The 26,835-nt window shown below is 38.6% G+C and overlaps 1 protein-coding gene across 6 annotated transcripts; it reads right to left on the bottom strand.

The window, feature by feature from the left end:
* Positions 1 to 219: 219 nt before the first annotated feature.
* On the bottom strand, positions 220 to 26,092 carry LPAR4 (lysophosphatidic acid receptor 4). Of its 6 annotated transcripts, none has more exons than XM_072429756.1 (3): positions 25,939 to 26,086; positions 13,244 to 13,291; positions 220 to 1,740 (listed from the first exon to the last, which is right to left on the bottom strand). In XM_072429756.1, the coding sequence occupies exon 3, from the start codon at positions 1,589 to 1,591 to the stop codon at positions 536 to 538; it is 1,056 nt and encodes a 351-aa protein (XP_072285857.1). In that variant the 5' UTR covers positions 1,592 to 1,740; positions 13,244 to 13,291; positions 25,939 to 26,086; the 3' UTR covers positions 220 to 535. The 6 variants fall into 6 exon arrangements, with proteins under 6 accessions (XP_072285857.1, XP_072285854.1, XP_072285858.1 ...); XM_072429753.1 differs by having other exon boundaries at positions 13,095 to 13,291; XM_072429757.1 differs by lacking the exon at positions 25,939 to 26,086 and adding an exon at positions 22,862 to 23,120.
* Positions 26,093 to 26,835: the final 743 nt, after the last annotated feature.

The raw sequence follows: 26,835 nt of genomic DNA on the forward strand, positions 1-26,835 counted from the left end.
CACCATTTGGTAAATAGTAATTTGCCTTTTGGCTTTTTACCCAAATCCTTTCTACATTAAACTTTGGGGAGGCGGCAGTTTACATTGTTACATGTTTATGCTCTTCTACATTGAAAAACCTGTTTGTGTTTACACAATGTCATAGAGCTGCTATAACAACACACATTTCCTTACCCACACATTCAAAAGCACCATATAAAGAAATCAAAACACCAAGAATGTAGTATATGACCTTTTTTTCCACATTTTTTCCACATTCAAATTGCCATTAACACTAGAACACTGTCAAGGTAACACATTCTACAATACTTTCTGTTGAATATTTACACAAAAAAAATTAAAATATCTTTTTGTGATCAATCCACGCTTGTAGCTTTTTACAGTATATCGGGTACTTCCTATTTAAATTAAAACTCTATCTTTTTACACATTTATACCATCTATAATACTGACCATGGAGCTTAAAGCCTCCTTCATAAATTATACTTCCAGTCACTAGTGACTTTTGTTGTATTTTATACTAGAATCTAGATTTCTAGTCTTTAAAGTTAGATTCTGGAATCAGATCTCCTCCATTGTTGATGTTTATTTGTTCAGTAAGTTCCTCTTGCGTTGCTGGAAAAGCGACCTTTGCAGAAGAATCTACCTTAAACAGGGTATCCATTTTTATGAGAGGGTTGATGTTAAAGGATTTTTGAAATGATTTGGAAGTGAAGTAGTAGACAAATGGATCAAAACAACAATTTGTGGTTGCAATGCAAAGGGTTATAGGGTACATTGTTCTTGCAAATCTCTCAACGGCACAATTTGCTATTGCCTGTGAACGAACTAAAGCGTAAAGAAAAAGGATGGAATTGTATGGAACAAAACAAACAACGAAAATGGCAATGTGGACAATAATCATCTTCAGAACTTTTTCCTTGTTGGTTCCGATCTGGCACAAAGTTGCAGGTTTTCTTAACGTCCTGAGAACCAATGAGGAACAAGTTAGATTCAATAATAAGGGAATTAAAAATCCAACCACCTCTATAAACATGGTAATCTTTGACAAATAAGTCTTCCAAATGTTTTTCGAGAAGCCTTCAAAACAAGTGGTGCTTGTCGTGGACTTATTGGTGGTGGAGAAAAGAGAAGCAGAGATTCCCCCACTAAGCACAAGGATCCAAACTCCTGCACAAACTATTGCAGAATTTCTTCGTGTTCTGATGGTGCGCGACCGGAACGGATAGACAATTGCCAAGAACCGATCCACACTGATACAAGTCAGGAAAAGCATACTTCCGTAAATATTGGTTAAAAAGGCTGTGCCTGATATCTTACATAAAGTGTCTCCAAAGGGCCAGTGGCGGTTAAAGTTATAAAATATTTTAAAGGGGAGGGTGAATACAAACAGTAGGTCAGACACAGCAAGATTGGTCATGTAAATGGCAGTTTCATTGTGCATTTTCATCCTGAAGCAAAAGACGCAAAGAGAAGCACAGTTTGTGATTAATCCCAAGATAAATACTACGCTATAAACTGCTCCATAGAGGTTGTATTTAAAGGAGTCATCAATGGAACAGTTAATATTGTAATTGGTGAAATTCTCCATCCCAGGGTCTGGAAGGTTCCTCTGAATGCTTTCAGGGCTTTAACTGCATCCATAGAAGATTCTACAAGCAATAATGCCATTTCATTTTTCTGTGCCGAAGCCTGAAGTCACTTGTAATTATCTTTATTTCCATGGTGCATATCATTATCCTAAACAGAAACAGACCAAAATTGACAATTAGGTATTTTCAGACAGTCTACAATTCAAACTCTAATGAGCATACACTGTTACCAAACTTAAGTATTAAGCAGGGAAATGGCTTAACCTTAATTTGCAAAATGTAATTTAGGAAAGCAGGATAGGCAATTAAAGATGTGCAGACAGAAATTTAAAATACAATTAAAAATATAATACATTATTATACAATTTATGCCATATCTAATATTTCACAAAAACTTTATTTTCAATTGTAAAAGTGAAAATCCAATTGGGTTAAAGTTCAGGGTGTCAAGAAACCATTCTGTAATAGGAAACCGGCAACCTCAAGCATTCCACTGTATGTCAATACTGGATGTATGGACCGATAGGATGAAGCTGTTTGGGGAAGCAAATTTAAATATCTGCAGTACCCTTTGAGGACATTTGCATTGGGAAAGATGATTATGTAGGCTCTTCCTTGGGAGCATGGCCTTTCTTTACAAGCATCTTAGTGGCCAACACCGCTCCACAGACTCATTTGCCAGACTTGCCATGGTAACAAATATTTAGCATGGAAGCACAAAAGCCTTTTTCACTGCTGCACAATGGTTTCACTTTACTGCTCTTTCTTCCAGTGAAAGTCTAAGTGTCAGCCAACTCATTAAAAGGTACAGTTTTCTGAAAGGACTCAGCCAGTGATTATGGCAGTCCTATCCATCATCAGACCATTTCATTCCAATAAGATGAACAGAGCTGCAAAGCAAACTTTATCTGTCGCACTGTACTTTAAAGCTAAAGTGCGGTAAACTGTAGCAATGGCTGCATTTGTGTTGTGATAGCTTGTGGTGCAGTTCTGGGATGCAACATGAAGCACCTGGCTGCCATTTAGCAGCCTGATGTTTTCTATTGACTTGAACAGAGATTCATTCCAACCGCAGTGAGCTGCATTTAAACATAGTTGCATTGTAATTGTTGCTGGAGGACTGGGGATGGCCCATAATCCCTTACAAAGCAGAAAAACCACATGACAAATCCTCCATCAAATGCTGCAGTCGACTCTAAAAACTGCTTCAAGTGCATAGAATGGCATAGAAATGCATTGTTTTAGGCTGCACCACTGAAAGAGGTCTAAAACAAATACAGTTCAGGGTTCTTCCCAGCCCCTTATATCCAGACACACCACCTGACAATTTTCAGTAACCACCCAGCTGTTTTTGGGTGGTTACTGAAATGTTGGGTCACAATACAACACAAACATATAAATAACATATACACAGCGAAAGTATAAAAAACTAAAACCTAATATGATTTAAAAGAGAAACTGTATATTTGTAGCAAGACACTAAATGTCCCCTTTAGTTTCTTAACTACAAACCTCTACATTTATTGCAAACAATACAAAAACACAAGCAGCAATATAGAAATGTGCACTAACTAAAGACATAATCTAATTTTTCATAGTGGAGTTGCCACTGACTAGTTATACACGTGGACAACTATAACCCTAAATGACCAGATGGGTGATAAAAATAAAATGACAGAAAGCCAAAAAAATAATAACAGGGCAACTATGTTTTTGTGGTAGTGTGCCATATATGTAGGGCGTTTCAAGACAGAGGAACAGCAGTTTTGGCAAAACTTCAAAACAACTCAGTAATTACAAATATGTGAGAGGCACTGTTCACTGGCATTACCATATGGGTTGGCACAGTGTCCTCCTATAATTGAAAGTTGTCTGTCAACATGCTAACAAACCATATAATTTATGGCTGCAGGGGTCCATTTCCCAGATATGCACTTAAGTTTGAATTTTATGCCAAGTATGGTAAACCAACATGAACTTTTGTCTTGTAATACTTCAAATAAACTGATGAACTTATCCATCCTTCTAAAGTGACTCCATGGTTTAGAGACCAAGTATCTCCTCAAGATTCCTGCTCACATTAGATTATCTTTAAAGCATTCTGTAAACCACACATCCCCACAAATCAGATATTCAGAAATTGGCATATTTTATATTTAGGTTCTTTTCCACCATCCCAGACACCTGGCACCTTTCCACTGGCCACCAATTATATATAGCAGCCTTAGTAACTAACCGGAAATGGTGGGTGGGAGAAGACTAGGTAAAAGGATAGCTATGGAACCTGGTATTACCATATTGGACTTTCGGAGGTTTGGGGATCACAGACTGATCTGAAGGCAATCTGAATATGTGGGTACCTAGCTACCTATGAGCCTTAAACCACTTAAAAAAGTCTAATGAGCCGGAAGGTTCACTTAAAACTATGTCCATTGTATTATTTTGCTAGCATGTACGGCTGAACAAAAATGGGTGGTCAACTTTTGGAAGCTGTAATTATTTCCTTATTACAGACAGATACATGTGCATTCAGAGACGAAATATGCCCATATATTAGACATCTACAGTACATGTACTTGTATGCCATACACAGAGAATCTATAATGGAACATCCACCAATCAGCCAAAACACTAAAATTACCTGTCAAATATTGTGTAGGTAGCCATTACACTGGCAGAACAACTCTGACCCATTGAGAAATGGGCCTAATTTATTAAAGCTCTCCAAGGCTGGGGAAGACACACTTTTCATCAGTGAAGCTTGGTGATCCAACAAACCTGGAGTGGATCTGGTCTATGATTGAAAACATTTGGTAACAAATAGCAAATTACTTTTATAAAAGTATATTCTGCAATCTTGGAGAACTTCAATCGGACCCATAGACTCAAAGAGATTAGGTAACAATGCATCCACTAGCTTTTTTTCCCCATAGTGAATCCTACTGGCATTTCCTCCCCAATGAGATGTATATGCATATGAGGATCTACCTTTACTCACTGCTCTATAGTTCATTTCTGGCGCTCACACATCCATTGTGGTGAACAGGGGATCAGCAGGGCATGCTGGATACGTAGAAAGCTGCAATGCTTCTGGGTTGCAACTCCTTCCTCCTTTGGCCAACATTGCATTTTTTCAGCAATTTGTGCTACAGTAGCTCGTTCGTGGGATCAGATAAGATGAGCTACCTTTCCCCCCACCATGACCATCAATGGCTTTTTGGGCACCTATGACTCTGTAAGCTGGTTCACAGGTTGTTCTTCCTTAGGTAGGTTCAAAACTGCATACCAGTAGCACCCCACAGGACCTGATATTTTGAAGATACCTTGACTAAGTCATCTTTCCATCATGATCTGATCCTTTTCAGAGTTGCTTGGATCTTTAAGCTAGGTAATTTTGTATTAGATAACCAATGTTATTAACCTAAAAATTCTTAACTATTTCAACCTACATCAAGTTCACATCTGACCTATCTAAAATTTTTATGTCCTTAATACAGAAAAAAGCCCTAAAAAGTAATTTTTTTTTTATATATATATATATATATATATATATATATATATATATATAGGGGTGGTTGAAGGAGTGAGGTCAAGGTTTGGCATATGTTTGAAAATGTCTGCCATTAATTGGCTCTTTCCTTTAAATTAAAAGTTGAGAGGTACACATTAGGGTCATTTTAAATGGTTAGTTGGGATGGTCCCATTTTTTTTTATCAGACATTAGATGCACATAAGACTTGGTGACATTTACATTGACAGGGATACTAATATTATGCCTGCACATGTACCATGCAGATATTCTTAGAACACTGCTTATCTATGTCAAACTACAGTTACAGAGAGGGAAAAACACAAACCAGTCAATAGAATTTTCCAAGTGAAACCTCTAATTTGATGGTTGTCTAAAGCTAGTGAATGCCAATATTTGGCTGATCCTGTACCAATCAAAGAACAGTTTGATAACAGTGTATTGTCTCCAAGTTCTTCATATTACCACATGTAAAATAGTTTTGAAAGCAGGACAATCTTTAAATAGTATCATCTCTGTAAAACAACTGCTTCTTCATAATTTTCAGCATAGCTAAACAATGATAATTTGCCTTTACTAATCAATTATTTAAAAGATATATATGGTAAGAAATACATTCAAACATTTTAAATATTTTTAAGGTTGTTCCAGTGCAGATGGAGGGAATTTTAAAATCCATGGGTGAAATGAGATTGGGTGGAAATTACCCTCAGCATGCCTGTAATTTGAGAAATCAATAAATCTGGACAGTCATCACTAGTAGACATCAGCATATGTAAATCTCTACTTAAACAGTTTTCACCACACCAAGTCTGTTGTATGGACAGCAGCACTGAGAAGTTTGTTAGTCTGCACCCTTCTCCTGCCAGCAAGCTCTGCGTGTTAGGCTATGTACACATGAATTACTATTGTCATTGAAGGACAGATATAGACCTCAGTACACGAAAGATTCTCATCCGAAACGAACCAGAGAGCTCGTATTGGCTGAGAATCATCTAACGTGCGTACGTAACTTGAGTCAGTCAGCATTGGGCATGATGCACCCACTCATCAAAATGTGAGTCCTACTGGGCACTGGATTACGGAAGGCAAATAGAAACACAGATATGGAGAAAGCAAATGGAAACACAGATATAAGCATTTTCTATTGGTATCTGAAAATAGTGTTTTGTTTTTTTTTAAGGAATTCCTACCTGGATAAAATAGCTTTCTTATACATTTGCCTAATGTTCAGTATTTAAGGTGTTTTCTTTTAGCCATTTTTGTCTAAAAGGTAAATGAGTGAAGATACTGCACAGTGTTTATTTTTTTTTCCTTAGCAAACAATAAACCATTAACACAGAGGCCATGGTCGTTTACAACAGTGATCCCCAAACTTTTGCAAATCAAAGACCACTGAATCTACGGACTCCGGACCACACCTGTGCGGAGAGTCCTATATCACTCAAAGGGGAAAAAATTTCCCTGAGTGACGTCATAATGCCAGAACCTGCCCACTCTCCCATCGCAGGTCTGAGCCCACAGTCCTGAGCCTGCAATCGATACGGGGGACAAGTGAGGTCCGTCTCCTAACCCCTCGGGGGGGGTGCACAAGCCAGAGCCGTGAACCACCTCTGGTCTCCATGCTCTCGCGGCCCACTTGTCAGACGGCCCCGGCCCAATTGGGGAACCTTGGTTTACGACATGTACTGGAACGATGTTTAACCTAAACCAGGATTCTGGTAGTGCTCCGCTAATTAAAAAAGATAGATAATAATAAATGTATAAAATTAAATAAAGCGTAATTATTTCTGAAACTATTTATAACACAGGGCCATTGGATCATAATATATCTGCACATTTGCTGCACTAGGAACAAATGCTATAACTACACATAAGCGCTTTCCATAAAGACGACATATCTTTATATGATAGATTATAGCAAGCCAGCTGCTTATGAGTATCATTTTTACATTACAAATCAGAAGGTCAAACATGGAGGTTGATTAAAAATCCCAGGAGACAAGATATTTCAATTAACATTCCAATAGGATTAAAATGTCAGAGAGAGGCCTATAGCTATAACTGGATTACAATCCTACAAAAAAGGATAAACTTTAAATACATGATTGAGCTCCAGGATCTGTTGATCATATACAAGTTCTGTGGAATCATAAATGCATGCAACTCCATTACAGGCTTGATTTTTATTTTGCATGACAGGCAGGGCTTGGTATTTAGTGGTGATGGTAGTTGTGGTGGGGGTAAGATAGATCAGCCAAAAAAAAAAGAATGATGTGCTGCTTCCGGAAGCAGGTCATGAAAGCCAGCTGCAAAAACTGGTCTCCATCTGATTTACCACAAGTAAAGGATTTTGCTGCATCATAGGCTGAAACACCTGGACAAAAATGTGATAAAAGACAGAAGAAAAAAAAGAACAATGGGTTGATGTAGAATTTAGTAAATATTTATACTTTTATGATCAGTATTTTGGAGGGCTTTTCTTCCATATGGTCTATAAAATATGCAGATGATAGGTAAATCTCTTCATTAATAATGAAAAATAAAAATATAAACGACTGTCTGTTTTTTTTCATTATTTAGCAATGTTCCTAGTTCTATTGACTACAAAATTCTACAATCCTAACAATCTACTCATTTGTAGATATAGTGTAGTAAAATATAGCTTTTTTGTTCTTTTTTTTTTTTTTAGTTTGTCATTGATTTTTATATCTTTTGTATCCTGTAAGCACTTTTGGGCAGTGACTTCTCCTCCTGTGTCATTGTTTAGATCTGTCTGTCATTCACAACACCTGTTTATTGTACAACGCTGCGTAATACTTTGGTACTATATACAAACAGTTTATTTCAGTACGTTACATTTATGTATTTATGCATACAGGCTTTCCTTGCACGTAAAAATTCTATTTGACTATAATGCACTGGGCATTATTTTTTAGATGCAATGAGATTTTTCATTTGTTGTTGCCCTCTAACTTTCTCCCTACCCCCAGCCATTCAATCATTTACTACTCTGATGTTGAGTTAACTCTGGAAGAGCATGTGATACTGTGAGTTAAATGCAAAATTAAAAGGCACTGCAACTCAGCTAAAGTCCCGTACAGACATCCGATGGACGTCAGAGAAATGTCAATGGAAATGATCTTTTGTGATTATTACTAGTAACAGGATCCACATGGCAAGAAAAACAATATCATTTGGAAAAACTTTGGCAAGCCATTGTTCTGCTTTTTGAACACTGAAAATGGATTGACAACTATACAAAAAGGACTAAATTGGTAGATCCAGTAATTATGGCACTGTTACATAATTTAGGTTCTGACAGTGAAGAAAAGGCCCCAGTGTTGAGGATTTAATTTAAGTAGGGAGAATGCTAAAGGCAACATGAAGAATGGCTTTTGCTTCCCATGAGCCCAGAAAGTGAATAATGTCCAGCTCTATTTGATGAGAGAGAAGTCCCAGCAAGCTCCTGACCTTCTTCTCATGCTAATGGACCCAAAAGATCTCCTCATTGTGAACCCTTGTGCAGTTAGCCAATCTGCATAAATAGCACGTCCCCCCTGTACATATATTTTCATATATACTCACAAAGGCCAGTTTTGAGTGAAAGCCTATTAAAAGTGATCAAGGGTTTTCTTTTTGAATGGAGGAAAGAATAAATCAAAGAAAATTTTATATAAGTAGGCTAAAGGTATTACCACCATGCAAGGTCCTTGGTAGGAATTGAACCAGAATTCTAATGATACACAATTATTAGAGAATAAGTCATTTTTCATCACCCACAAAACATGACTCATATGTACAAAAAAATATTTTACATAATGAGAAAGTCAGATTGTTGGGCTTGAGTTTTCTTTTATGTCTATTTCTGCTTCCCCAGAAGACTAGAACAGACAAGGATAAAAGGCTGATGGATTATGTGTCATCTGGTAATTAAACCAACTGTGTCTCTTGTGTACTGGTCTCTATTACGACATTAGAGGGAGATGAGGGAGGAAGCTGTTTTTAATAGATGGTGCTTTTCCCCAGACACCACCCAACAGGGTCTATGTTCCAGTACAGACTTTTATATTTCTAATAATACACACACAAAAAATCCAAGTCCAGATTTGTGTTAATGATCCATAAGTAGTAGACATGGGAAACAAGATTTCAGGGGTGTGGGGCTAACAAGCCAGCCCATAGACCACTAAATTTACCGGCACCAGACCTCGCATTCGCTGGGAGCTGGGTGTCGCTCAAAGTCGAAGAAACTTCCCCCATCATGATGCCAGAACCCACCCACCCCATCAGCAGACACAACCCGCCCACCGCCCTGAGCCTGCTACTTGTACATGGTTCGTGGCTCTGGCTGGTCCGCCCCCCAAACGGGGTCCTTCTCCTGACCCCACTCAGGTGCACCGGCCACAGCTGCAGACCACTGGTTGGGAACTGGGCCCCAACCTTTATGACAGCAGGGCCCAGTATGTGTACAGCTTACACTACTCTGCTATTCTAAGCATCTCTGCCTACTGTCAGCACACTAGCTGAGTATAGCAGAGTAGTGTAAGAGAGCCGGGTTGCTGGGCAGTGAAGTGTAAGCCTTACATACATTGCTCCGCCATTGTCAGCAGCTTCTGAGTAAGCAATGTGAGGAGAGCCTCCCACGCTCCCGCTGGTCACGCTCCTGCTCAAAGTCAAATAATTTCTGACACTCATACCAGTATGTTGTATTAACAGACACTATAAATTCTGCACACATACTGTGTTTTGAACTTTTGAGTTGGTTATGATGGGTCACTTTCTTCTAAATAATATATTGTGCATGGTTGTTGGCCCACTCACGTACAATGTATAACAAACTAGTAACTCTCCAATGTTAAGAATTTGTTATACATTTTACATGAGAAGACAGCACCATCTGCTGGTGTGACCCAAGTATAAACTGAGGAAAAAAATATCCTAATTTATATAGAAGTATACACTGAAAGAGACTGTGTATGTGCAGCATGTCACTGGAGTCACTTCAATGTGAAGCTGTCATTTACATAAGACAGAAAAACTTCCACAGGTACAGCACATACCATTTTTGACCTTCGTCAAAAAATGAAATAGAGGTTAAGCCTGCTTGCAGACCTTGTACTCACAAAATGCTTGTCAGTTACTTTAGGACAATTAAAAGCCTCACCGAAAAAAAAACCACTTCAACACAAAGTATCATTTTTCATATTCAATCTCTGCTATTACTTACGTTCTTCTGTTCCTAAAGTATAAACATACAGCTAGCACTTTGAAAACTGTTAAAAAAAAACTGTTAAAAAAGAATTGAGTATTTAGCAAGAAGCAGCAATATGACAAGTATGTGATGTATAGCACAGCGCACAGCAATGTAACATACAACACAGTATGATAAGTGCAGGGATTAGATATATGTAACATGCAGCATAAATTGCAAAGCGCAGAAATTAGGAGTATGTAACACACTATTTCACATCAGTGGAAGGAAGAAGGTTTTGCCGTAGGCAGTTACCAGGGAGTTAAATGCACCACCATCAGCAATCAGTGAAAGAAAATGCCCTGGAGTCAGCAGTTAGAAGGTAATAGTGTTGGAAGCAGTGGTTAAATAGAAGCTGCTAAAGCCTAATTATTGCTGTTGTTGGGAAGAATTCCTTGGAACCATTGTTTTTTTGAATACGTAATATTGGTGTCAGTGAAGCATAAAAACATTTTTTCAGCATTAGTATTAGCAGGATGAACAACCACCCAACGTTCTGTTCTCCCCAACCTGTCCAGGCTCTAGCAACTGATGGCAATTCTTGAACTTATATATATATGCGACTTTCTACCACCTCTTAAATTGTAAGCTCTTCTGGGCAGGGTCCTCTCCTCCTGTGTCACGGTCTGTATCTGTCTGTCATTTGCAACACTTATTTAATGTACAATGCTGCATAATGTGTTGGTGCTCTATATATATATATATATATATATATATATACTGTTTAATAGTAATACAAATAATAACTATTCAAACCCTCTGTGACCTTGTTGATACATGGAGATCATACTCTGTGACATTGTTGATACATGGTTGGATCCTATACCAAGAGTCCTGGGTACCTGGCCATAGGACAATGGGATTTTAGCAAAATCCCTGGACAGCCCTGTGGAATCTGGGGAGGTTTTAGAGGTATTCGGATATAAAGTACAAGGACCTACCCGTGCCGAACATATATGCCCTTTCTGATATAAATAAACCCATGGGGTTGTGGATAGCGTCTGTGCTTCTCAATATTCTCTGTCCCCACAATTCTCCTGGTGCAATAAAATGATTGGCGTCTGCACTGGGCATAAGGAAAGAAGTGTCAAGCAAGCTTTGTCACCATTAGAAATACTGAAGCTTAGCTTGTTAGGATGGACAACAAGGTTAAGTAGGCAGCTTAAGGCAGTATTCTCACAATCATTTTAAATTTCAATATTTGGAAAGATCTGAGTGCTAGAATAACATTCAAAAGAACATCTTACAGAGAACAAGCTGTGAAAACATGGTACAAAAAGCAAGTAATATAATCACTAAGTATCAGAATAGTATTTCCAAATGTATGACTTCACAAATCCGGACTCAATGGTCTTTTGCCATTGATATCCTGAGGATTTTCAGGCATTTCCTGGCCCAGTGTATACTGCCGTGAAAGATCTGTTTTGGATTCAGTTAATTATCTTCACAGTGATGTCTTGACCAGATCTTTGGCCTGGGGGGAAGGGGAGGCACATGTTCCCTTCAGTACAGATAATGTCAGTAAGCCCACCATCATGCATGCATGGAAAACATACAAGAAAATCGGCCAGCCATATGTTCCCGCACACTCCCCTGACTTATAGCACATGGATATCTGTTTTGTTGTTCTTTAGTCAGTACATTGGAATTTTACTGTAAAACCAGAGTATTAAACACGAGTATGTTCCAACCCTAACAATGCAAAACGAGATGTCTAATTCTTTCCCTAGGTGGCAAAGTTAACAAATGCAAACAACTACAGTATTATGACCACTACATAGTTATCTTCAATGCTTTACTTAGATTTTCCAGCTTGTCGTATTGCATTGTTCCTCTTTCCAAAGGATTGGGACGTATTACATTCCTTTTTTTAGAGCTTCTTATTGTCTAGATATTTAAAGAGAGTCATAGATTTAAAACAATCTTTCTTAAGATATTTTTATTCTAAGAGTTTGCCCCGGTTAGGTAAGGAGTTGTACTGTACAAACGGATATGCTGCAAGTTTCGGGCATCCTAAGCTCACTAGCTAAAGGGGTCTCACCATGGCACACCGGTGGATTTATAAATGAAGGAAAGGTCAATGGGGTGCCACTTACTTGTCCTCCCTTCCCTCCTTACAACATAATTGTGCTGTGTGTACATCGCTCATCGATTTTGTGGTCCCTGGAAACCATCACAAAAAATTGTTTCTAGTGACAGTAATTTAATGTTTATCTGACATCTGTCAGAGGCTTTACTCCCAAAGCCTGTTCAGTTCCATGTTCTCCTATTTTCAGATCCATGGATTTTGGCTACGTACACAGGTGCAATGGTTCTAGTCTGAATTTTGCGTGTGTACAGTGCTTGCTGTCCATCGTCTGAACGGCCGTCCTGATGGATCTACGGACAATGGACGACGATCATATTACAAAGGGGAGAGAGGGCAGTGGGATGCCGCTCCATTGTTCTCCACCTCCCCTCTCCATAGAGCAGAACAGTGATGTACAGCACTTGTTCATGCATCATGCAGTCGTTCGTCGTTGCAAAGGTTAATGAAAGATCCTTTCTAACAATATGTATTGCACGTGTGTATGCAGCTGGTAATGCTAGATATTACCACCCGAAACAAACATTCATGATTGTTTCAAATGAAAATCTAGTGTTTGTGGTATCTTTTGGCCTAAATATTCAGACTTCAGACCTGAAAGGCTAAGTGGGTTGGGATGATGACATTATTCACCTTGGTAAGCTTTGGTGGCATCTGACAGTGGAGTGTAGTTTGGCTGAACTGCTGGAGAGGAAAGGAAGTAGAAACAGAATGGATTGGTAAATGAATGGGGAAAGTGACCAATATCCAAAGAGGATCACATTGGACCCGGAGGACTCAACTGTGAAGATGAAGGCTTTGGAGGAGGCAGCAGTGATAGGATGCTGGACCTGTCAATTAAAAAAAAAAAGCTTACCACTCATTGACAGCTTTAGTTCCACTTTAATATATATATTATAAACACACACACATACACATATATATTATATACACATATATATATTCTCTTTGACTATGTTCCAACTGCAGCTAGGGCTTCCTCATACCAGTGAACCACTGACTCTGGGGAACCCCAAAGCGACCTTTCCCCCATGGCAGCTGTACTTTGTAGTAAAGTACAATATACATATATGTATATGGCATGATTCATTGGTTATGGTGCAAATTCTGACCGGCCTAGTTCCTCCCACAACTACCAAAAGGACATTGTGGCTGCACACAACATGAACAACCATATTTGAGGCACTGAAGATCTGGCAGTGCATGCAGGCAGAGTTTTATTAATTTTCTTTCCAACATTTTTTTTTTACATTTATAAATAATGTCATAATATAAAACATTTCAATTTTCAGTTTTCTGTACCTTTCAATCTCATAAGTTTATTTTTTTTTTCATTCAAGGCAAGAAATTCATCACTGCAACATTATGGTATTATGAAAGCTAAACAGATTAGGAGTAGAACATGAACATAAACACCTTGTCATTTCTGGCAGAACTCAGCATGTCAGCAGAGTGATAATAGCAGAGAGAATACAGATGTTCAACAGAAAGACCTCCACTCCACAGAGAGCAATTAAAAATTGTGAGTAATGAAGAACATTCTGTCCAAAGCTACATAAACCATATATCAAAACTAGGACAAGATGGAGTTTAAGGATTTCTAACAGAGCAGCTTAGGAGGCTACAAGTGAAGATGTAAGATTCACATAACCAAAAGCATTTTATTCTTTCTCTTTAAATGAAAGACTTTAATATGACACAATATGGGATAAGTAAATCTCCCTAGGTTCAATAAGTAAAGGGTTTAGTGAATTCTGGTTAAAATTCGACAAACCCAAAATTAATAGCGAATCCTGCTGAAGTCTTTGGGGGGTGGAGAATCCTTTTAGGGACTCCCTATATTTTTTGGGCAAACTAATGTCAGAAGTGGTGTGGGAAGCAGAGAATGGAGTTAGGGAACATGCACCAACTTCTTAGTATTAATCTTTTTCAATCCTTTCCAACGACAAACGATGCAAGAACGAGGGCTGTACATACAGAGCCGTTCTGCTCTATGGAGAGGGGGGAACGACGAAACGGCACCCCGCTGGGCTCTCTCTGCCTTTAACTTCTATTACAATCTTTCATCATCCATTGACTCGCCAGGACGGTCATTCGGACGATGGACGTCGAGCACTCTACACACACCAGATTCTCATCCGATATAAGCTTTGAGCCAATTATCGGTTGACAACCATTGCATGTGTGTACCTAGCCTAAGAACAGATGGTCAGAGAAACCTAAATCCTTAAAAAGGGCCTAACAACATACAACAGTGTTTTACCCTTTAAATAAAGCCCAACTAATCTAATGTAAAAACCATTATACCCCCAAGTTAAATGGAACTTTGAAACCCCACCCTGCTTGCAGCAAAAAAGGAAAAGCTGACCTTATAAAAAAGAAAAAAAAGTACAGGGTTTTCCAACTGAATCTAATCATCCTCCAATTCTCATGTAGCTTGTCAGCTTTAGCTTTACCTATGCATCCTTTAGCAGCTTCCAATATAGTGACACTATGGCCTGATGGTCATATGTCAAATGCCACCTAGTGAAGACTGTGAATGTTAAACCTGCAGGATTCACCTTGAACCCAAGGTAGCTGGTAACAATCAGCTTATATAGTCTTGCCCATCCCAGAGCATCTCTCCAGGGTGTCCTTTTGTTCCTTCACCTTGCATCCTAATGCCTAATGCCGCAAACACAGGTGGAATAATAGTTTTTCTTTCACGATCCTTTCCAACAACTAGCACTGCATGATCCAATGCACGTGGATCCGCCTGGTCGATCATTCAGACAATGGATGACTGGCGCTGTGCACACACCAGATCCTAAGCCGATTATCGGGTGAGAACCGTTGGGATGTGTGTACGTAGCTTAAGTCTGCACCTTTTTCCACTTGACCATTGACTCGCTTCGACCTGTCCAAAGACAAAGTTTCTCTCAGGCAACAGTGAACCCACCACCTTGGCCAGATGCTACCGTTTTGAAAGCAAGCCTGCTCTATTCTTTGCAGGGCAAAATCCTTTTTAATCCTTCTCCAAGCAACACATACACTTCTCTGTTCAGCTTCTAATATCAATTCACCAGAGCTGTCAATTGGGGACTCGACTCTTTATAAACAACAGCTTCAGCATCTCAACTTAACTCAATCAGTTTGTCCAACGAGAACCATCCAACTAATTTTAATAAAAGTTTAAATAGCAGGATGCAAAGGAGAAACAAGTGCCACAGGTGAATGTCATTAAAGAGAACCTGTTTCTATGCTCTGCTTAGGAAATGCATGGGTTAAATTGAAAATCCTGCTAGTATGTATGATGCTCTGCAAGAAGTGAGCATCACAAGTGAACAGAAGTTGCAAAGTCAGTGCTGACATATATGGAAATGTACATTCATTAATTTACCTTTTGCCTATATAAAGTCATTTTCATGCACAGGGAATGGTGAAGGATTTGGCACCTGTTTGACACATGCATTGTTTTCTTTTGGCACTTCTGAATATGAGGTGTAAAGAATTTAGCATTAGAAATGTTACCATATTCTTCAATTACATACACTTCTGAGAATGTCTGTTTTTAAAGATGCGTGACTTGTTGGGTTTGTGTATGTAATCCTAAGAAGGACGTGAATAAGCACTTTGAGAATACATAAATAGAACTCTTGGAAAACCACAAAAAAAACTATGTAGCAAACACACACAGACAGAAACATACTTTCCATTCTGCAAAGGACCGCAGTGAAAAAAATATATGTGGTCTCTTTTTCTTTTCTTATTACTAGTGTGGTCCTAAAGCTCCATTGGGTGATATTGGGTCTAGATAAACTATAAACTGGGAGCAAAATCTAAAAAAAAAATATTGATTGATAAGGTTCTTTATTGCACAAAGGGCAGACCATGTGCAATAAATAACCATATCTGTCTGATTGCAAGTCTTTAAATACACTCAACTGTCCCTGCTCCATTGTGGGCACAACCACCTTGTTTCGTCTACTCTTCCTGATTTGGCCATTGTGATTGCCCGGGCCGAGATATTGCTACTCCTGCGGAGATGTGCAGGAGGTCATTTAGTCTCTACAGTTCCGGGGGAGGCAAGGATGCGCTGGGCATCTTACATTGAGCTGTGCATACTTACCTGTGAACACAGGTGCAATAAAGACCTGTCCGATCCCAAAATCTCTCATTGAAACTTTACTTCTGCTTTAATTTCAAACAGTTCAATCCACTAATAAACATGTGCATGCCCTTCTTGCAAAACATAGACCTGTTCTCTCTCTCTCGGAAAATCCAGTTATTGTCTGTGCTGGTAAGTCCTCTGCCCCCATTACCTTTTATGCAAGTGCTGAAAAGCGAAGGGGACTTGTAAAGGGTATTATTATTAAACACTATTTATATAGCGGAAACATATTACGCAGCACTGTACATTAAATAGGGATTGCAAATATCAGACAGACACAGACAGAGGCACAGGAGCAGGAGGAGAAGACCCTGGCCAAAAGAGCTTACAATCTAAAATGTACCACTTAAATGACAGTTCCAAGTCTACTGGGACTGCCGAAATCATATTTAAGACAGTGTCTCTCAGCATCAGTCATGTCTTTTACTGATAAACACTAATATACCTGGAATACATTTATTGCACAAAAAAATCTTACGGTAATATTTATGTTGAAATCATTTGTTTGGTGACATGGTCCTTTTGGTACATTTCATCTCTTTTATGCCTGAAGGTAGTCATAGAATGTCAGCCAACCCCTTATATAAGACAGTCTAGGGTTTTTTCAGCCTGCACCAGACTCCACTTGAAGACCAATCGCAAGGGAAATAACCAACCATGTTGCATTTTACATCAATTATATTGATTAAATGTCTACTGATGTCCAAAACCATCCCTATCTCTGGACAATGAAACGCAATGAAGTCTATTGTCACCAGCAGGTTGACACGCTCCTGGTTGACAGATCTTAGAGCATACATTTGATCACTTAGAGCAATCTCCGTTATTTTTACTAAAGGTGATCCGTTGCAAAATTTATCTACACAATTCTTCCCCTTCTGTCCCCAAAATCAAGAATATGTATTCTCAAACAAAATAGTTCATGGGATTGTACATAGAATTATAAACAAATCTTAAGCTGCGTACACACTTCCACACTTAGAGCAATCTCTATTATTTTTACTAAAGGTGTTCGTTGCAAAATTTATCTACACAATTCTTCCCCTTCTGTCCCCAAAATCAAGAATATGTATTCTCAAACAAAATAGTTCATGGGATTGTACATAGAATTAAAAACAAATCTTAAGCTGTGTACACACTTCCAAAATCGTTCACAATAAAGGTGACTAATGACGCCAACGAACGAGGATAGTCGTTTGAAAAATGAATGACCGCCACGGTGGATCTGATTGGCCGAAGATCGTTTGCTATCTATCGCATGTACGGTTGTTCAGTGATCATGCATGTTTCTGCAATACACTTTCTCCTTTACATGTCACTCCCTGCATCGTTCAAACAATTGTATTAAGCGTGTGTACACTATTGGTGAAATAAATTTGAACGATCGTATCGTTACAGCATGTACAGAATTGTGCACAATACGATTGTTCAAGTATAATCGTGCATAATAAGGAATAATAATTGGAAGTGTGTACCTAGCTTTAATACGTCAGACCAGTCAGGCTGTCCTCCAAGGTCTATAACCATCTTTACAATCATTAACAATGTCTCAACTCCCCTCGTCCTCCCCTCTGTGTTCTGTCCCCCTTCCCCCAACATTTCTCCTGATCTTTACACTGCAGCCCTCCATTCCATCCTCCCAACATCTGCAACAAAGTTCACAGTTCAGTTTAAAAGCTCAAGGTCACACCCAGCTCAATACAGCCCCATATGGAGAGGATGTAAGATGCCATCATGTAAAGGACCAGAAAGATTCTTCTAAAATAATACACAGAGGCAGAAAACAGCACAATATATCAAAGCAAATGTTGCCTTAGTTCAAATGATCTCTTAAGATAATAGGGCCATGTATGGGTATTCTATCAATAACATTGGGCAAAGGCAGTTAGATACTGCTTAGTAAAACATAAAATCTAATAGAGCTTATTAATAATAATAACTAAAGGTAGATTTAAATATATCCTTTATAAAAAGCCAACGTGTAAAGCTATGTACACACGTGCAATAATCGTCGTTGGAAAGGTTCTTTCATGATCCTTTGCAACAACAAAGCACTGCATGATGCATATACGAGCACTGTACATATAGCATCATTCTGTTCTATAGGAAGGAAGAACAACGTAGCAGCACCCCACTGTGCTATCTCCCTCTTCACTTCCATTGCGATCGTTCATCATCCGTGGATCCGTCAGGACGGTCATTCGGACGATGGACAACGAGCTCTCGACAAGATTCTCGTTCGATGTCAGCTCTTAGCCAAATATTGGACGAGAATCATTGCACGTGTGTACCTAGCCTATTGAAACTCTGTAAACCAATTAGTAGAGCTGCATAATACCTATTAGAACCCAACAAAACATGGTACAGAAGGACATTTGAATAAACGGTCCAAGAGATGATAGAACACAAGACAGATTACAATGATGAGTAGATGACGATAAGCAAATGTAATAGAATATTTAGGAGTAATGGATTAATGGGTAGCCAGTTATTTATCTATACATATCTGAATTCATATGGAAATGAAAAGACTGAACTCTGCCACCTTCTTCCATTTCCAGCTTTCCACCCTTATGCATATTTTACCAAATCTTTAAACAAATTCTATTTTTTAGCAGTCTTTGGTCCAGTTACATTATGTCACCCCATGATGACAAGGCACTATTCTCTAAAGCTTTCTTCTGTAAACCCATGGCTGCATGTTAAAGGAACAAGTCCTTGACACCTTGGGCTGACAGGAGGGAGGTTGAATGTTTTTGGTTGTCATTCAACCCAGCAGAGGATTTGAAGTGGACAACTGGAGAGCCAAATCTGTGGGGACAGGCCTGTAAAGATGTAAAGTAAATAATGAAGGGATTCCAATAAAAACCCTACTTGGCTACCATCTTGAAATATTAAAATTGGAACTAGAGTTAGCCAAATATTTTTTTTTCTGAATGCAGAATGAAAGCACTTCAAGAAAACCTTTAATGAGAAAATATTCAGTTTGCCATTACAAAACTTTTCATTTAAAAAAATAATAGCAGTCTAGTCATCAGGGGCTGCAAAACTTTCTAGGTTTCTGATCTGGAAAACATATGCACATCAAAACGTCTGACATTACTGACCCAACGATTGATTTATATGACAAAGCTACTTAGGAAACACTAAAATTACTGGATGAGTAATGTTCAAGGCTGGCCAGAAAAGATTTGATTCACCTGGATACAATACATGGTCAAAGACTTAGCGGTGGAGGGCTACCATAGTGAATGATGAAGAGCAGTTTTGCTATCACTACTGAACACACAATTCCCAACTTGATGGAAAAAATGTTGTATGACTGCAAATTCTTCCATCCTTTCTGTAACCAAGGAGAGGGAAGCAATTGGATGCAAGTGCATTCACTGGATGACAAAGTGACAGATGACTAGGGAATATGGTGGGAAGAAACACACATGCTGAAAAAGAAGGGTCTCCTTGTTTTTGGAGAAAGGGCTATGCTCATTGATGGTAAACATTTCTTGTTTATGGTTACAAGCACTTTGATATTAACACTGTCTAGTACTATATAACCAATGTTTGACATGGCTTCATTAGTCCTGATTTATTAAAGCTCTCCAAGGCTGGAGAGAATACACTTTCTTCGGTGAAGCTGGGTGATCTAGCAAACCTAGCATGGATTTCCTAAAGTACATTGCAATTTGTTAGCAAATGTTTTAATTCCTGGATCAGATCCATTTCAAGTTTTATGGATCACCCAGGTTCACTGAAGAAAGTGGATCCTCTCCAGCATTGGAGAGCATTAATAAATCAGACCCAATGTTGGCATGCATTTGGCTATATATGGACACATTTAAAGCCACCTTATATTGAAAGGAAAGAGTACCATAGCTGAGAAGACCAGCTCTTTGGCTGCCTTTGGCCTCAATAGTTTCTAGGCCAAGGGCTCCGAGTAAGCATGCAGCTAGCACATATGCTGAATTCCTGATCTGCATATGTGTTCCAGGTCACTGGCTCAAAGCATCATAGGTTTTAGATCGGCAGCTAGAGTACGAACATTTGTAAAATGAAAAGCAATGTCAGCAGGTTATGTTAGCCAGGGATCAGGTGACGGACTTCTCTTTACTTTACTAAATTCCCTTTATGGTGAACGTTTTCATAACTTTTCACCTGTGCTTAAAAAAAAATGCCATTATCACATAGATCAAAGTTTTAAGCTGAATAATTTTGTGTTTTGAGTTGAAACAAGAGGGAAGAACATACAAGAACTGGGATTTCTCCAAATGCAAGATAAGTTAGCATTGCATAAAACAACAAAAATGTGTATGTATTTAGGATTTATGTCCTTGGCCCCACACAATGTGTGCTAAAATACACAAAATTAAGTATGCAGAAAATTTTAGGGAGCTTGATGAACCAATGGAAGGTATGGTACCTATGACTATACCTGTCCTAAAAAAGCATCCGAATACCCCCAAAAAATTTATCTGACCCTTTTCTTTTTGCTGATCAGTGAACATATTCAACAGTGGTCCCCTGTGTAGAACTGACTGGCTTTCCAAACTGACTTGAGGCCCCTGGGACCTCTTGCAATGACACCTTCTTATGTCCAGCTCTGTTTTTCCTATATACAATGGGGTCATATACATTCTTGAGGGCAAATTAGCAATGAACAGAAGCACCTTAAAAACACATTAACAGCTCATGTATCTTATGTGCGTTAACTATGCACATAGGCATGAACAAAAAAAACAATACTTTAAATAAATGTTTCCTGCAGGAGTTGGACCTTCACGCATAATGTAGTGCTACCACACCCTCAGAGAGAGACCACCTTATTAAATTAAAGGCATGCTGCTACATTGATGGTAAGCAGTGTTCTCCCCAGCCCCTTTTAGCTGGGCACACCACCTGGTACTTTTCGGCAACCACCTGGCTGTTTTTGGTGGTTACTGATGAGTTGGGTCACAATACAGGGGCTGCCACCCTGCTACAATTTCTTACTACCCGGCTTAAAAAATATTCCTGGTTATACACTGGTAAGGCTTTCCTTTTTCTCTTGCTTGCCTCCCCCAGGAACCCTGTCCACACTTTTGGAAAATGCAAAGCACAGTGTATTCATTTGCTGCAATCCAGTACAATAGCAGATTATGATACATTGTATCAGTGACATAATGGGGTTAGAGGGTCTGATTCTCCCCACTCAGCATTCTGATAACAAAGCTCTGACATCTACTTTACACCTCTTTATTGTAACTTGAACCCTCAGTAAACATTGCCCCAGACACAGCACAGTGTGTGCATTTAAATGAAATGCATACAGCACATCCAGACAGAGATAATCAGGTTTGCAGTCCACTAGAAACATATGCAGTATGGCTTTTGCTAACCTTTGTCTGTTTCCTAAGGGAACTGGCACCTTATCAACACGCTATCTATCAATCTTGATAGGCTTATGGCTAGGGAGGCTATTGATCTACAACTGCAACAAACACAGGATGTAACTCACATATACATACCAAAAAGTAAGCAAGAGGGATAAATAACTGCAATGCAAAAACATAATAAACTGCATATTACCCTCTTTACTAGAAAAGCAATAAATGACACACGCCATAATAAACAATTTTCATGGTTTTCAACCTTTGCTGGATTTTTTTTTTTTAGAAATTGTTATTAGTAGAAATTAGTTAATGTACAGCACTGCATAATATGTTGGCGCTATATAAATCCTGTTTATTAATGATATTAATAAAAATAGTGAGAAAAATATCAGATTTCATGGACAATCAACAGACAGGGAAGGTTCCTTGAAACAATATAACCAGTAATAAATTAAAAATTCAATGGATCCTGAGCTAAATCATGAAAATGAATGTTGCATGCAATAGGATGACAAGCGATGAGATGAAATTTACTGACACAGCAGCAAAGTTTTCATTAAAAATTTTTTTTGTAAATAAATTTTGCATGAAACAGCATCATTTGCCATAACCTGGACATTTTTGAGAATTGGTAATGTTGCACGAAACAATATATCTTGTAATTAGATCATTTAATAAATCAGCAACAAAGTGTCCCTGGATTTTTTTCTTTTATTTAGGAAGATGTGCTATGTAACAAAATATACTTTATATTTAATTTTGGACAATGATGTAGGTAATTTACCATTCCATGTATATTATTGTATTGTTTGAAATTTTTGTTTGTTTTTTTGTGCCACAATAAATGCATTTGCAAAACTTGAGCAGTAACTAACACTACTCACCCCAGTACGAAACCAGATCCAGTGTTTCCTGTAGCTGAGTCACATATGACAATGATTAAAACCCCATGTGCATATCCATCCTTGCAGGAAATAATATTTAGAGGCCATGGAGGACAGTTGTCCAGTTTCTTATAGTCCAGATTTTAGCTAATCCTACCAATCTGAAGGCAGCAGCTGTTATTCTCTACTCTTTTGTTAGACAAAACCCAAGCTGAGCATTACATGCCTAGCAGAGAGGGAGAAAGGGAAGAAAAAAAAGCTGGAGAAGAATAGGCCTTATGTCTGGGTTGGACATGAGAGCAAGGGGACCCTTGGGGGTCTCAATAGGAAATGGTTTTCATTGGATGAGGGGTATTATTAGACTGTGAAATCCCTCCCAGTCCCCTGTGTTTTGCGATTCTTTGAAAACCAATCACAATCTTTCTAGAGTTTATAAAGAGAACTGCCAGGGAACACAGCTCCCCCACAAAAGAATTAACATGTTAAGCTCTGCTTTTAATGAAGAATCCCCATTTCCTGCTCAATTAGTTTGCAGGAGGAGTGTGAAGGCTGAAAGGGTCTCTCTGCCCACATAATGACATGGTGATCATGGTGTATATATTTATACAATCTGTTTATATAGTTAGTGAACAATATTTATACAGAATAAACTATGATGGGGAAAAGATTTCTCTAAAGGGAGTATTGCGAAGAATTAATGAGGTCACTTGTGAATGCCATATCTGTATTCTGTAAATCATTTTGCTAATTCTTAAATTAATTTGAGAAATTCTATCCTTATTTTAAAGTACCTTCTAGATTGTAAGCTCTTCAGGGTCCTCTCCTCCTCCTGTGTCACTGTCTGTATCTGTCTGTCATTTGCAACCCCTATTTAATGTACTGCCCTGCGTAATATGTTGGTGCTATAAAAATCCTGTTTAATAATAAAAAAGAGTCAATTACAGATTAATGATTAGGAATTTCCCAGGATGTTGATTTGTGACTTGGACTTGCACACACACTAGGTGACTGCCGAACGATATGAATGATCCTGATCGTTTCAATCGTGACAATCATGACGATTCATCTCAAATCTAGCATGGGTACAATGGTTCTAATGATGTCACTTAAGCTACGTACACAAGTCTAATGGTTCTCGGAGGATATCGGGCAAGAATCTGGCGTGTACAGCGCCCGTTGTGCAAATGACCGTCCTGGCGGATCCACGGACGATGGATGACGAAGAATCGTAAAGGAAGGGGGGAGCGCACAGCAGGGTGCTGCTTTGTCATTCTCCCCCTCTCCATAGAGCAGAACAATGCTGTATGTACATTGCTCGTTCATGCATCAGTGCTTAAAAAGGAAAGGATCGTGAAAGGTTCTTTCCAACGACTATAATTGCACATGTGTATGTGGCTTTAGTGATCTGCTGCATTAGACCATTAAGTCACCGAGCAGGGACAACCACTGTCATATCCTTTGGATAAAGATGCAGTGGTGTGCCTTTCATTTGTCCTCTCCTTCCCTCTCTATAAAGATGAACAGCTTTGGGTGTTTTTGCTCCTTTGATCTACCGTCACGGGAAATGATCAAGAAATTCAGTTTCCAGGGGCAAAAATGTAGCATCTGTTTGCAGCTTTACAGTTAAGATCTTTCGATTCTCAGGAATGGTTTGTAGTAGTCAGTCGTAGGCTTGTGCTGTAACTTTCTTGGTCTGAGTTAAAGCGCATATGTAATGAGTAAATCAACATATGAGACAGACACTGGATTGTTATTCATTCTTAATGACACCCCAAACTCCAAGGCAACACACTCCGGTGCACAATTTCTGCAATGGGCAGCTCAATTTATTCTGGACAATGTGAATGAATTTTACACAAAAACCCAACAGAGGTTCTAACCCTGACATTTTATCCCATAAATAAATAAAAAAAAATGATTTAGATAGACTTTAGGATATCCATAGACATGACAGTCATCAGAATATAATTGACAATTGTGCCATAAACATGCAAACTTGCCAAAGATGCATCTTATACTTTGTGCAGGCACCCCAATGCTGCCCTTATTTTAGCCAAGCATGTGTCCTATACTAAAGTGGAGCACAGATGCTAGATTTCCAGAATTAACTTGCTTGTATACATCTGTCCACCAATGTCCACCACAAAAAGGACTGACACCAACGGCCACTGTTGTTCCATCTCCTTCTCTATAGGAGTATAGCTCAGTTGCTCATCATTCACAATACTGTTACTGGAATTTTGAGATTATTTGCAGTGCATCCCTGATCCCTAGTGCAGTATTATAGAGCTGGATACATTCTGAGGTTTTCTATAGTCAAACATTAAATGCTGCAATATTACCATTCATAACTCTTCTAGGTGTTGTCACGGTCCATGACCCTAGATAGGGTTTAGAAGAGTCTAGGTATTTAAATGTCTCCTGCTTAAAAAGTCTCAGTAAATTCATGACATGACTATGGACCTTGTACAGCGCTGCGAAATATAATGGTGCTATATAAATACTGTGTAATAATATTATAAAATTTCATACATTCAATTTCCTGTAGTTCAATAGTAAGGAATCAGCAATCACATTGTCAGTGAAGGTTCTCATTTACCCAGATCATAGGAAACCTATTAGTAATAAGTCACTTGACATTGTTTTTAGCCGACATGATGGGATTTGTAGTCCTTGTTTCAGTGCCATACTAAAGTGTGCACCAAAGCAGCACTAAGTACACTTATGATGCGCCGGTATTTAGGTTTCAGTGTCTGACATCAGTTACAGATTATTATTTCTGATTGATCACTAGTTGCACCATGTCCATCATGACTGTATGTCACTTTCCACTCATTTTAGAAAAACAGCGATATTGCCCAGAGACACATCTTAGGATTTCACTTGATTGGTTGCAATGGGCAACAAAAACTTTGCCTTTTCTTAAACTTTGCCTTTTCTTGTTTTCCTAAAACAACCCCTTTGCTTTTGGTTTGAAATTCCCATCAAATTCAATGGCAGCACATATAACTGAGATGCATTGTTAGAAGGCTGGTCCTTTGGATAAAAATGCAAGCCTGGTTAATTGTCTAGCTTACCTTGCTCTTGACTGGAATATCAATGCATCTGGGCTGTGGCCAGCTGCTCTCTTTCACTGCTAGCCCAAACTTCTGAAAGCCTGAATGTAGGGCAGAAAATCCTTCAGGAGCTGGAGGCAAAGAGGAACAATGTGATTCTTCTTTCTGCTTATTTTCTTTACTCAGATGAATAATAATACACAGTCATAGAACTGCCTTCAAAAGACATGGGATAGTTTCCTAACTCATGGTCATGGACTGAGGACTAAGGCAAACACAGACCCGCCTCTTCATCCACATCATGTGTGGGGAACTTCAAGACTTTTCATTAACCTCACTTGTGCCAGGGAGACAGCGGAGTCTCTGCTGCTGGGGATGATGAGTCAACATACAGGAAAATAAAATGAAACATGTCACAAATGTTATATTCAACCGTATTTAATGTACATCGCTGCATAATATGTTGGCGCTATATAAATCCCATTTATTATTAATAATAATAATAATAATAATAATATTATCAAACTGATTTTTATTTTCATCTCCCATTGGCTGTCATGAACTAAAGTGGAATTATAGTTTCATAATAAAAGAAAAAAACATTTTATCTGCCTGTTCACAATCTTCTTTGAGAGTTGCGCATGCTGTGTATGAATAAGCTCCTGCGCTCATGTGCAGAAGTTATGTTATCCAGGCCTGGCCGACCAAGATGGCTAAAAATCTAAATTTGGAAGAGAATCAGATGAAGATAGTGGCACCCACGATGAATAGAGGACAGGTGAGTGTACATAAAAAATTGCGATCAGGCAGGTAAGTTTATTTTATTGCAAAATGGGTATTGCCTGTTCCAATACTGACCCAGACTGGTCATAGTTTTTTATTTATATAGTTAACATTTTTGTAGGGCTATCACTATAA

Source organism: Pyxicephalus adspersus, chromosome Z (genome assembly GCF_032062135.1).
Source record: "Pyxicephalus adspersus chromosome Z, UCB_Pads_2.0, whole genome shotgun sequence".
NCBI lineage: Eukaryota > Metazoa > Chordata > Amphibia > Anura > Pyxicephalidae > Pyxicephalus > Pyxicephalus adspersus.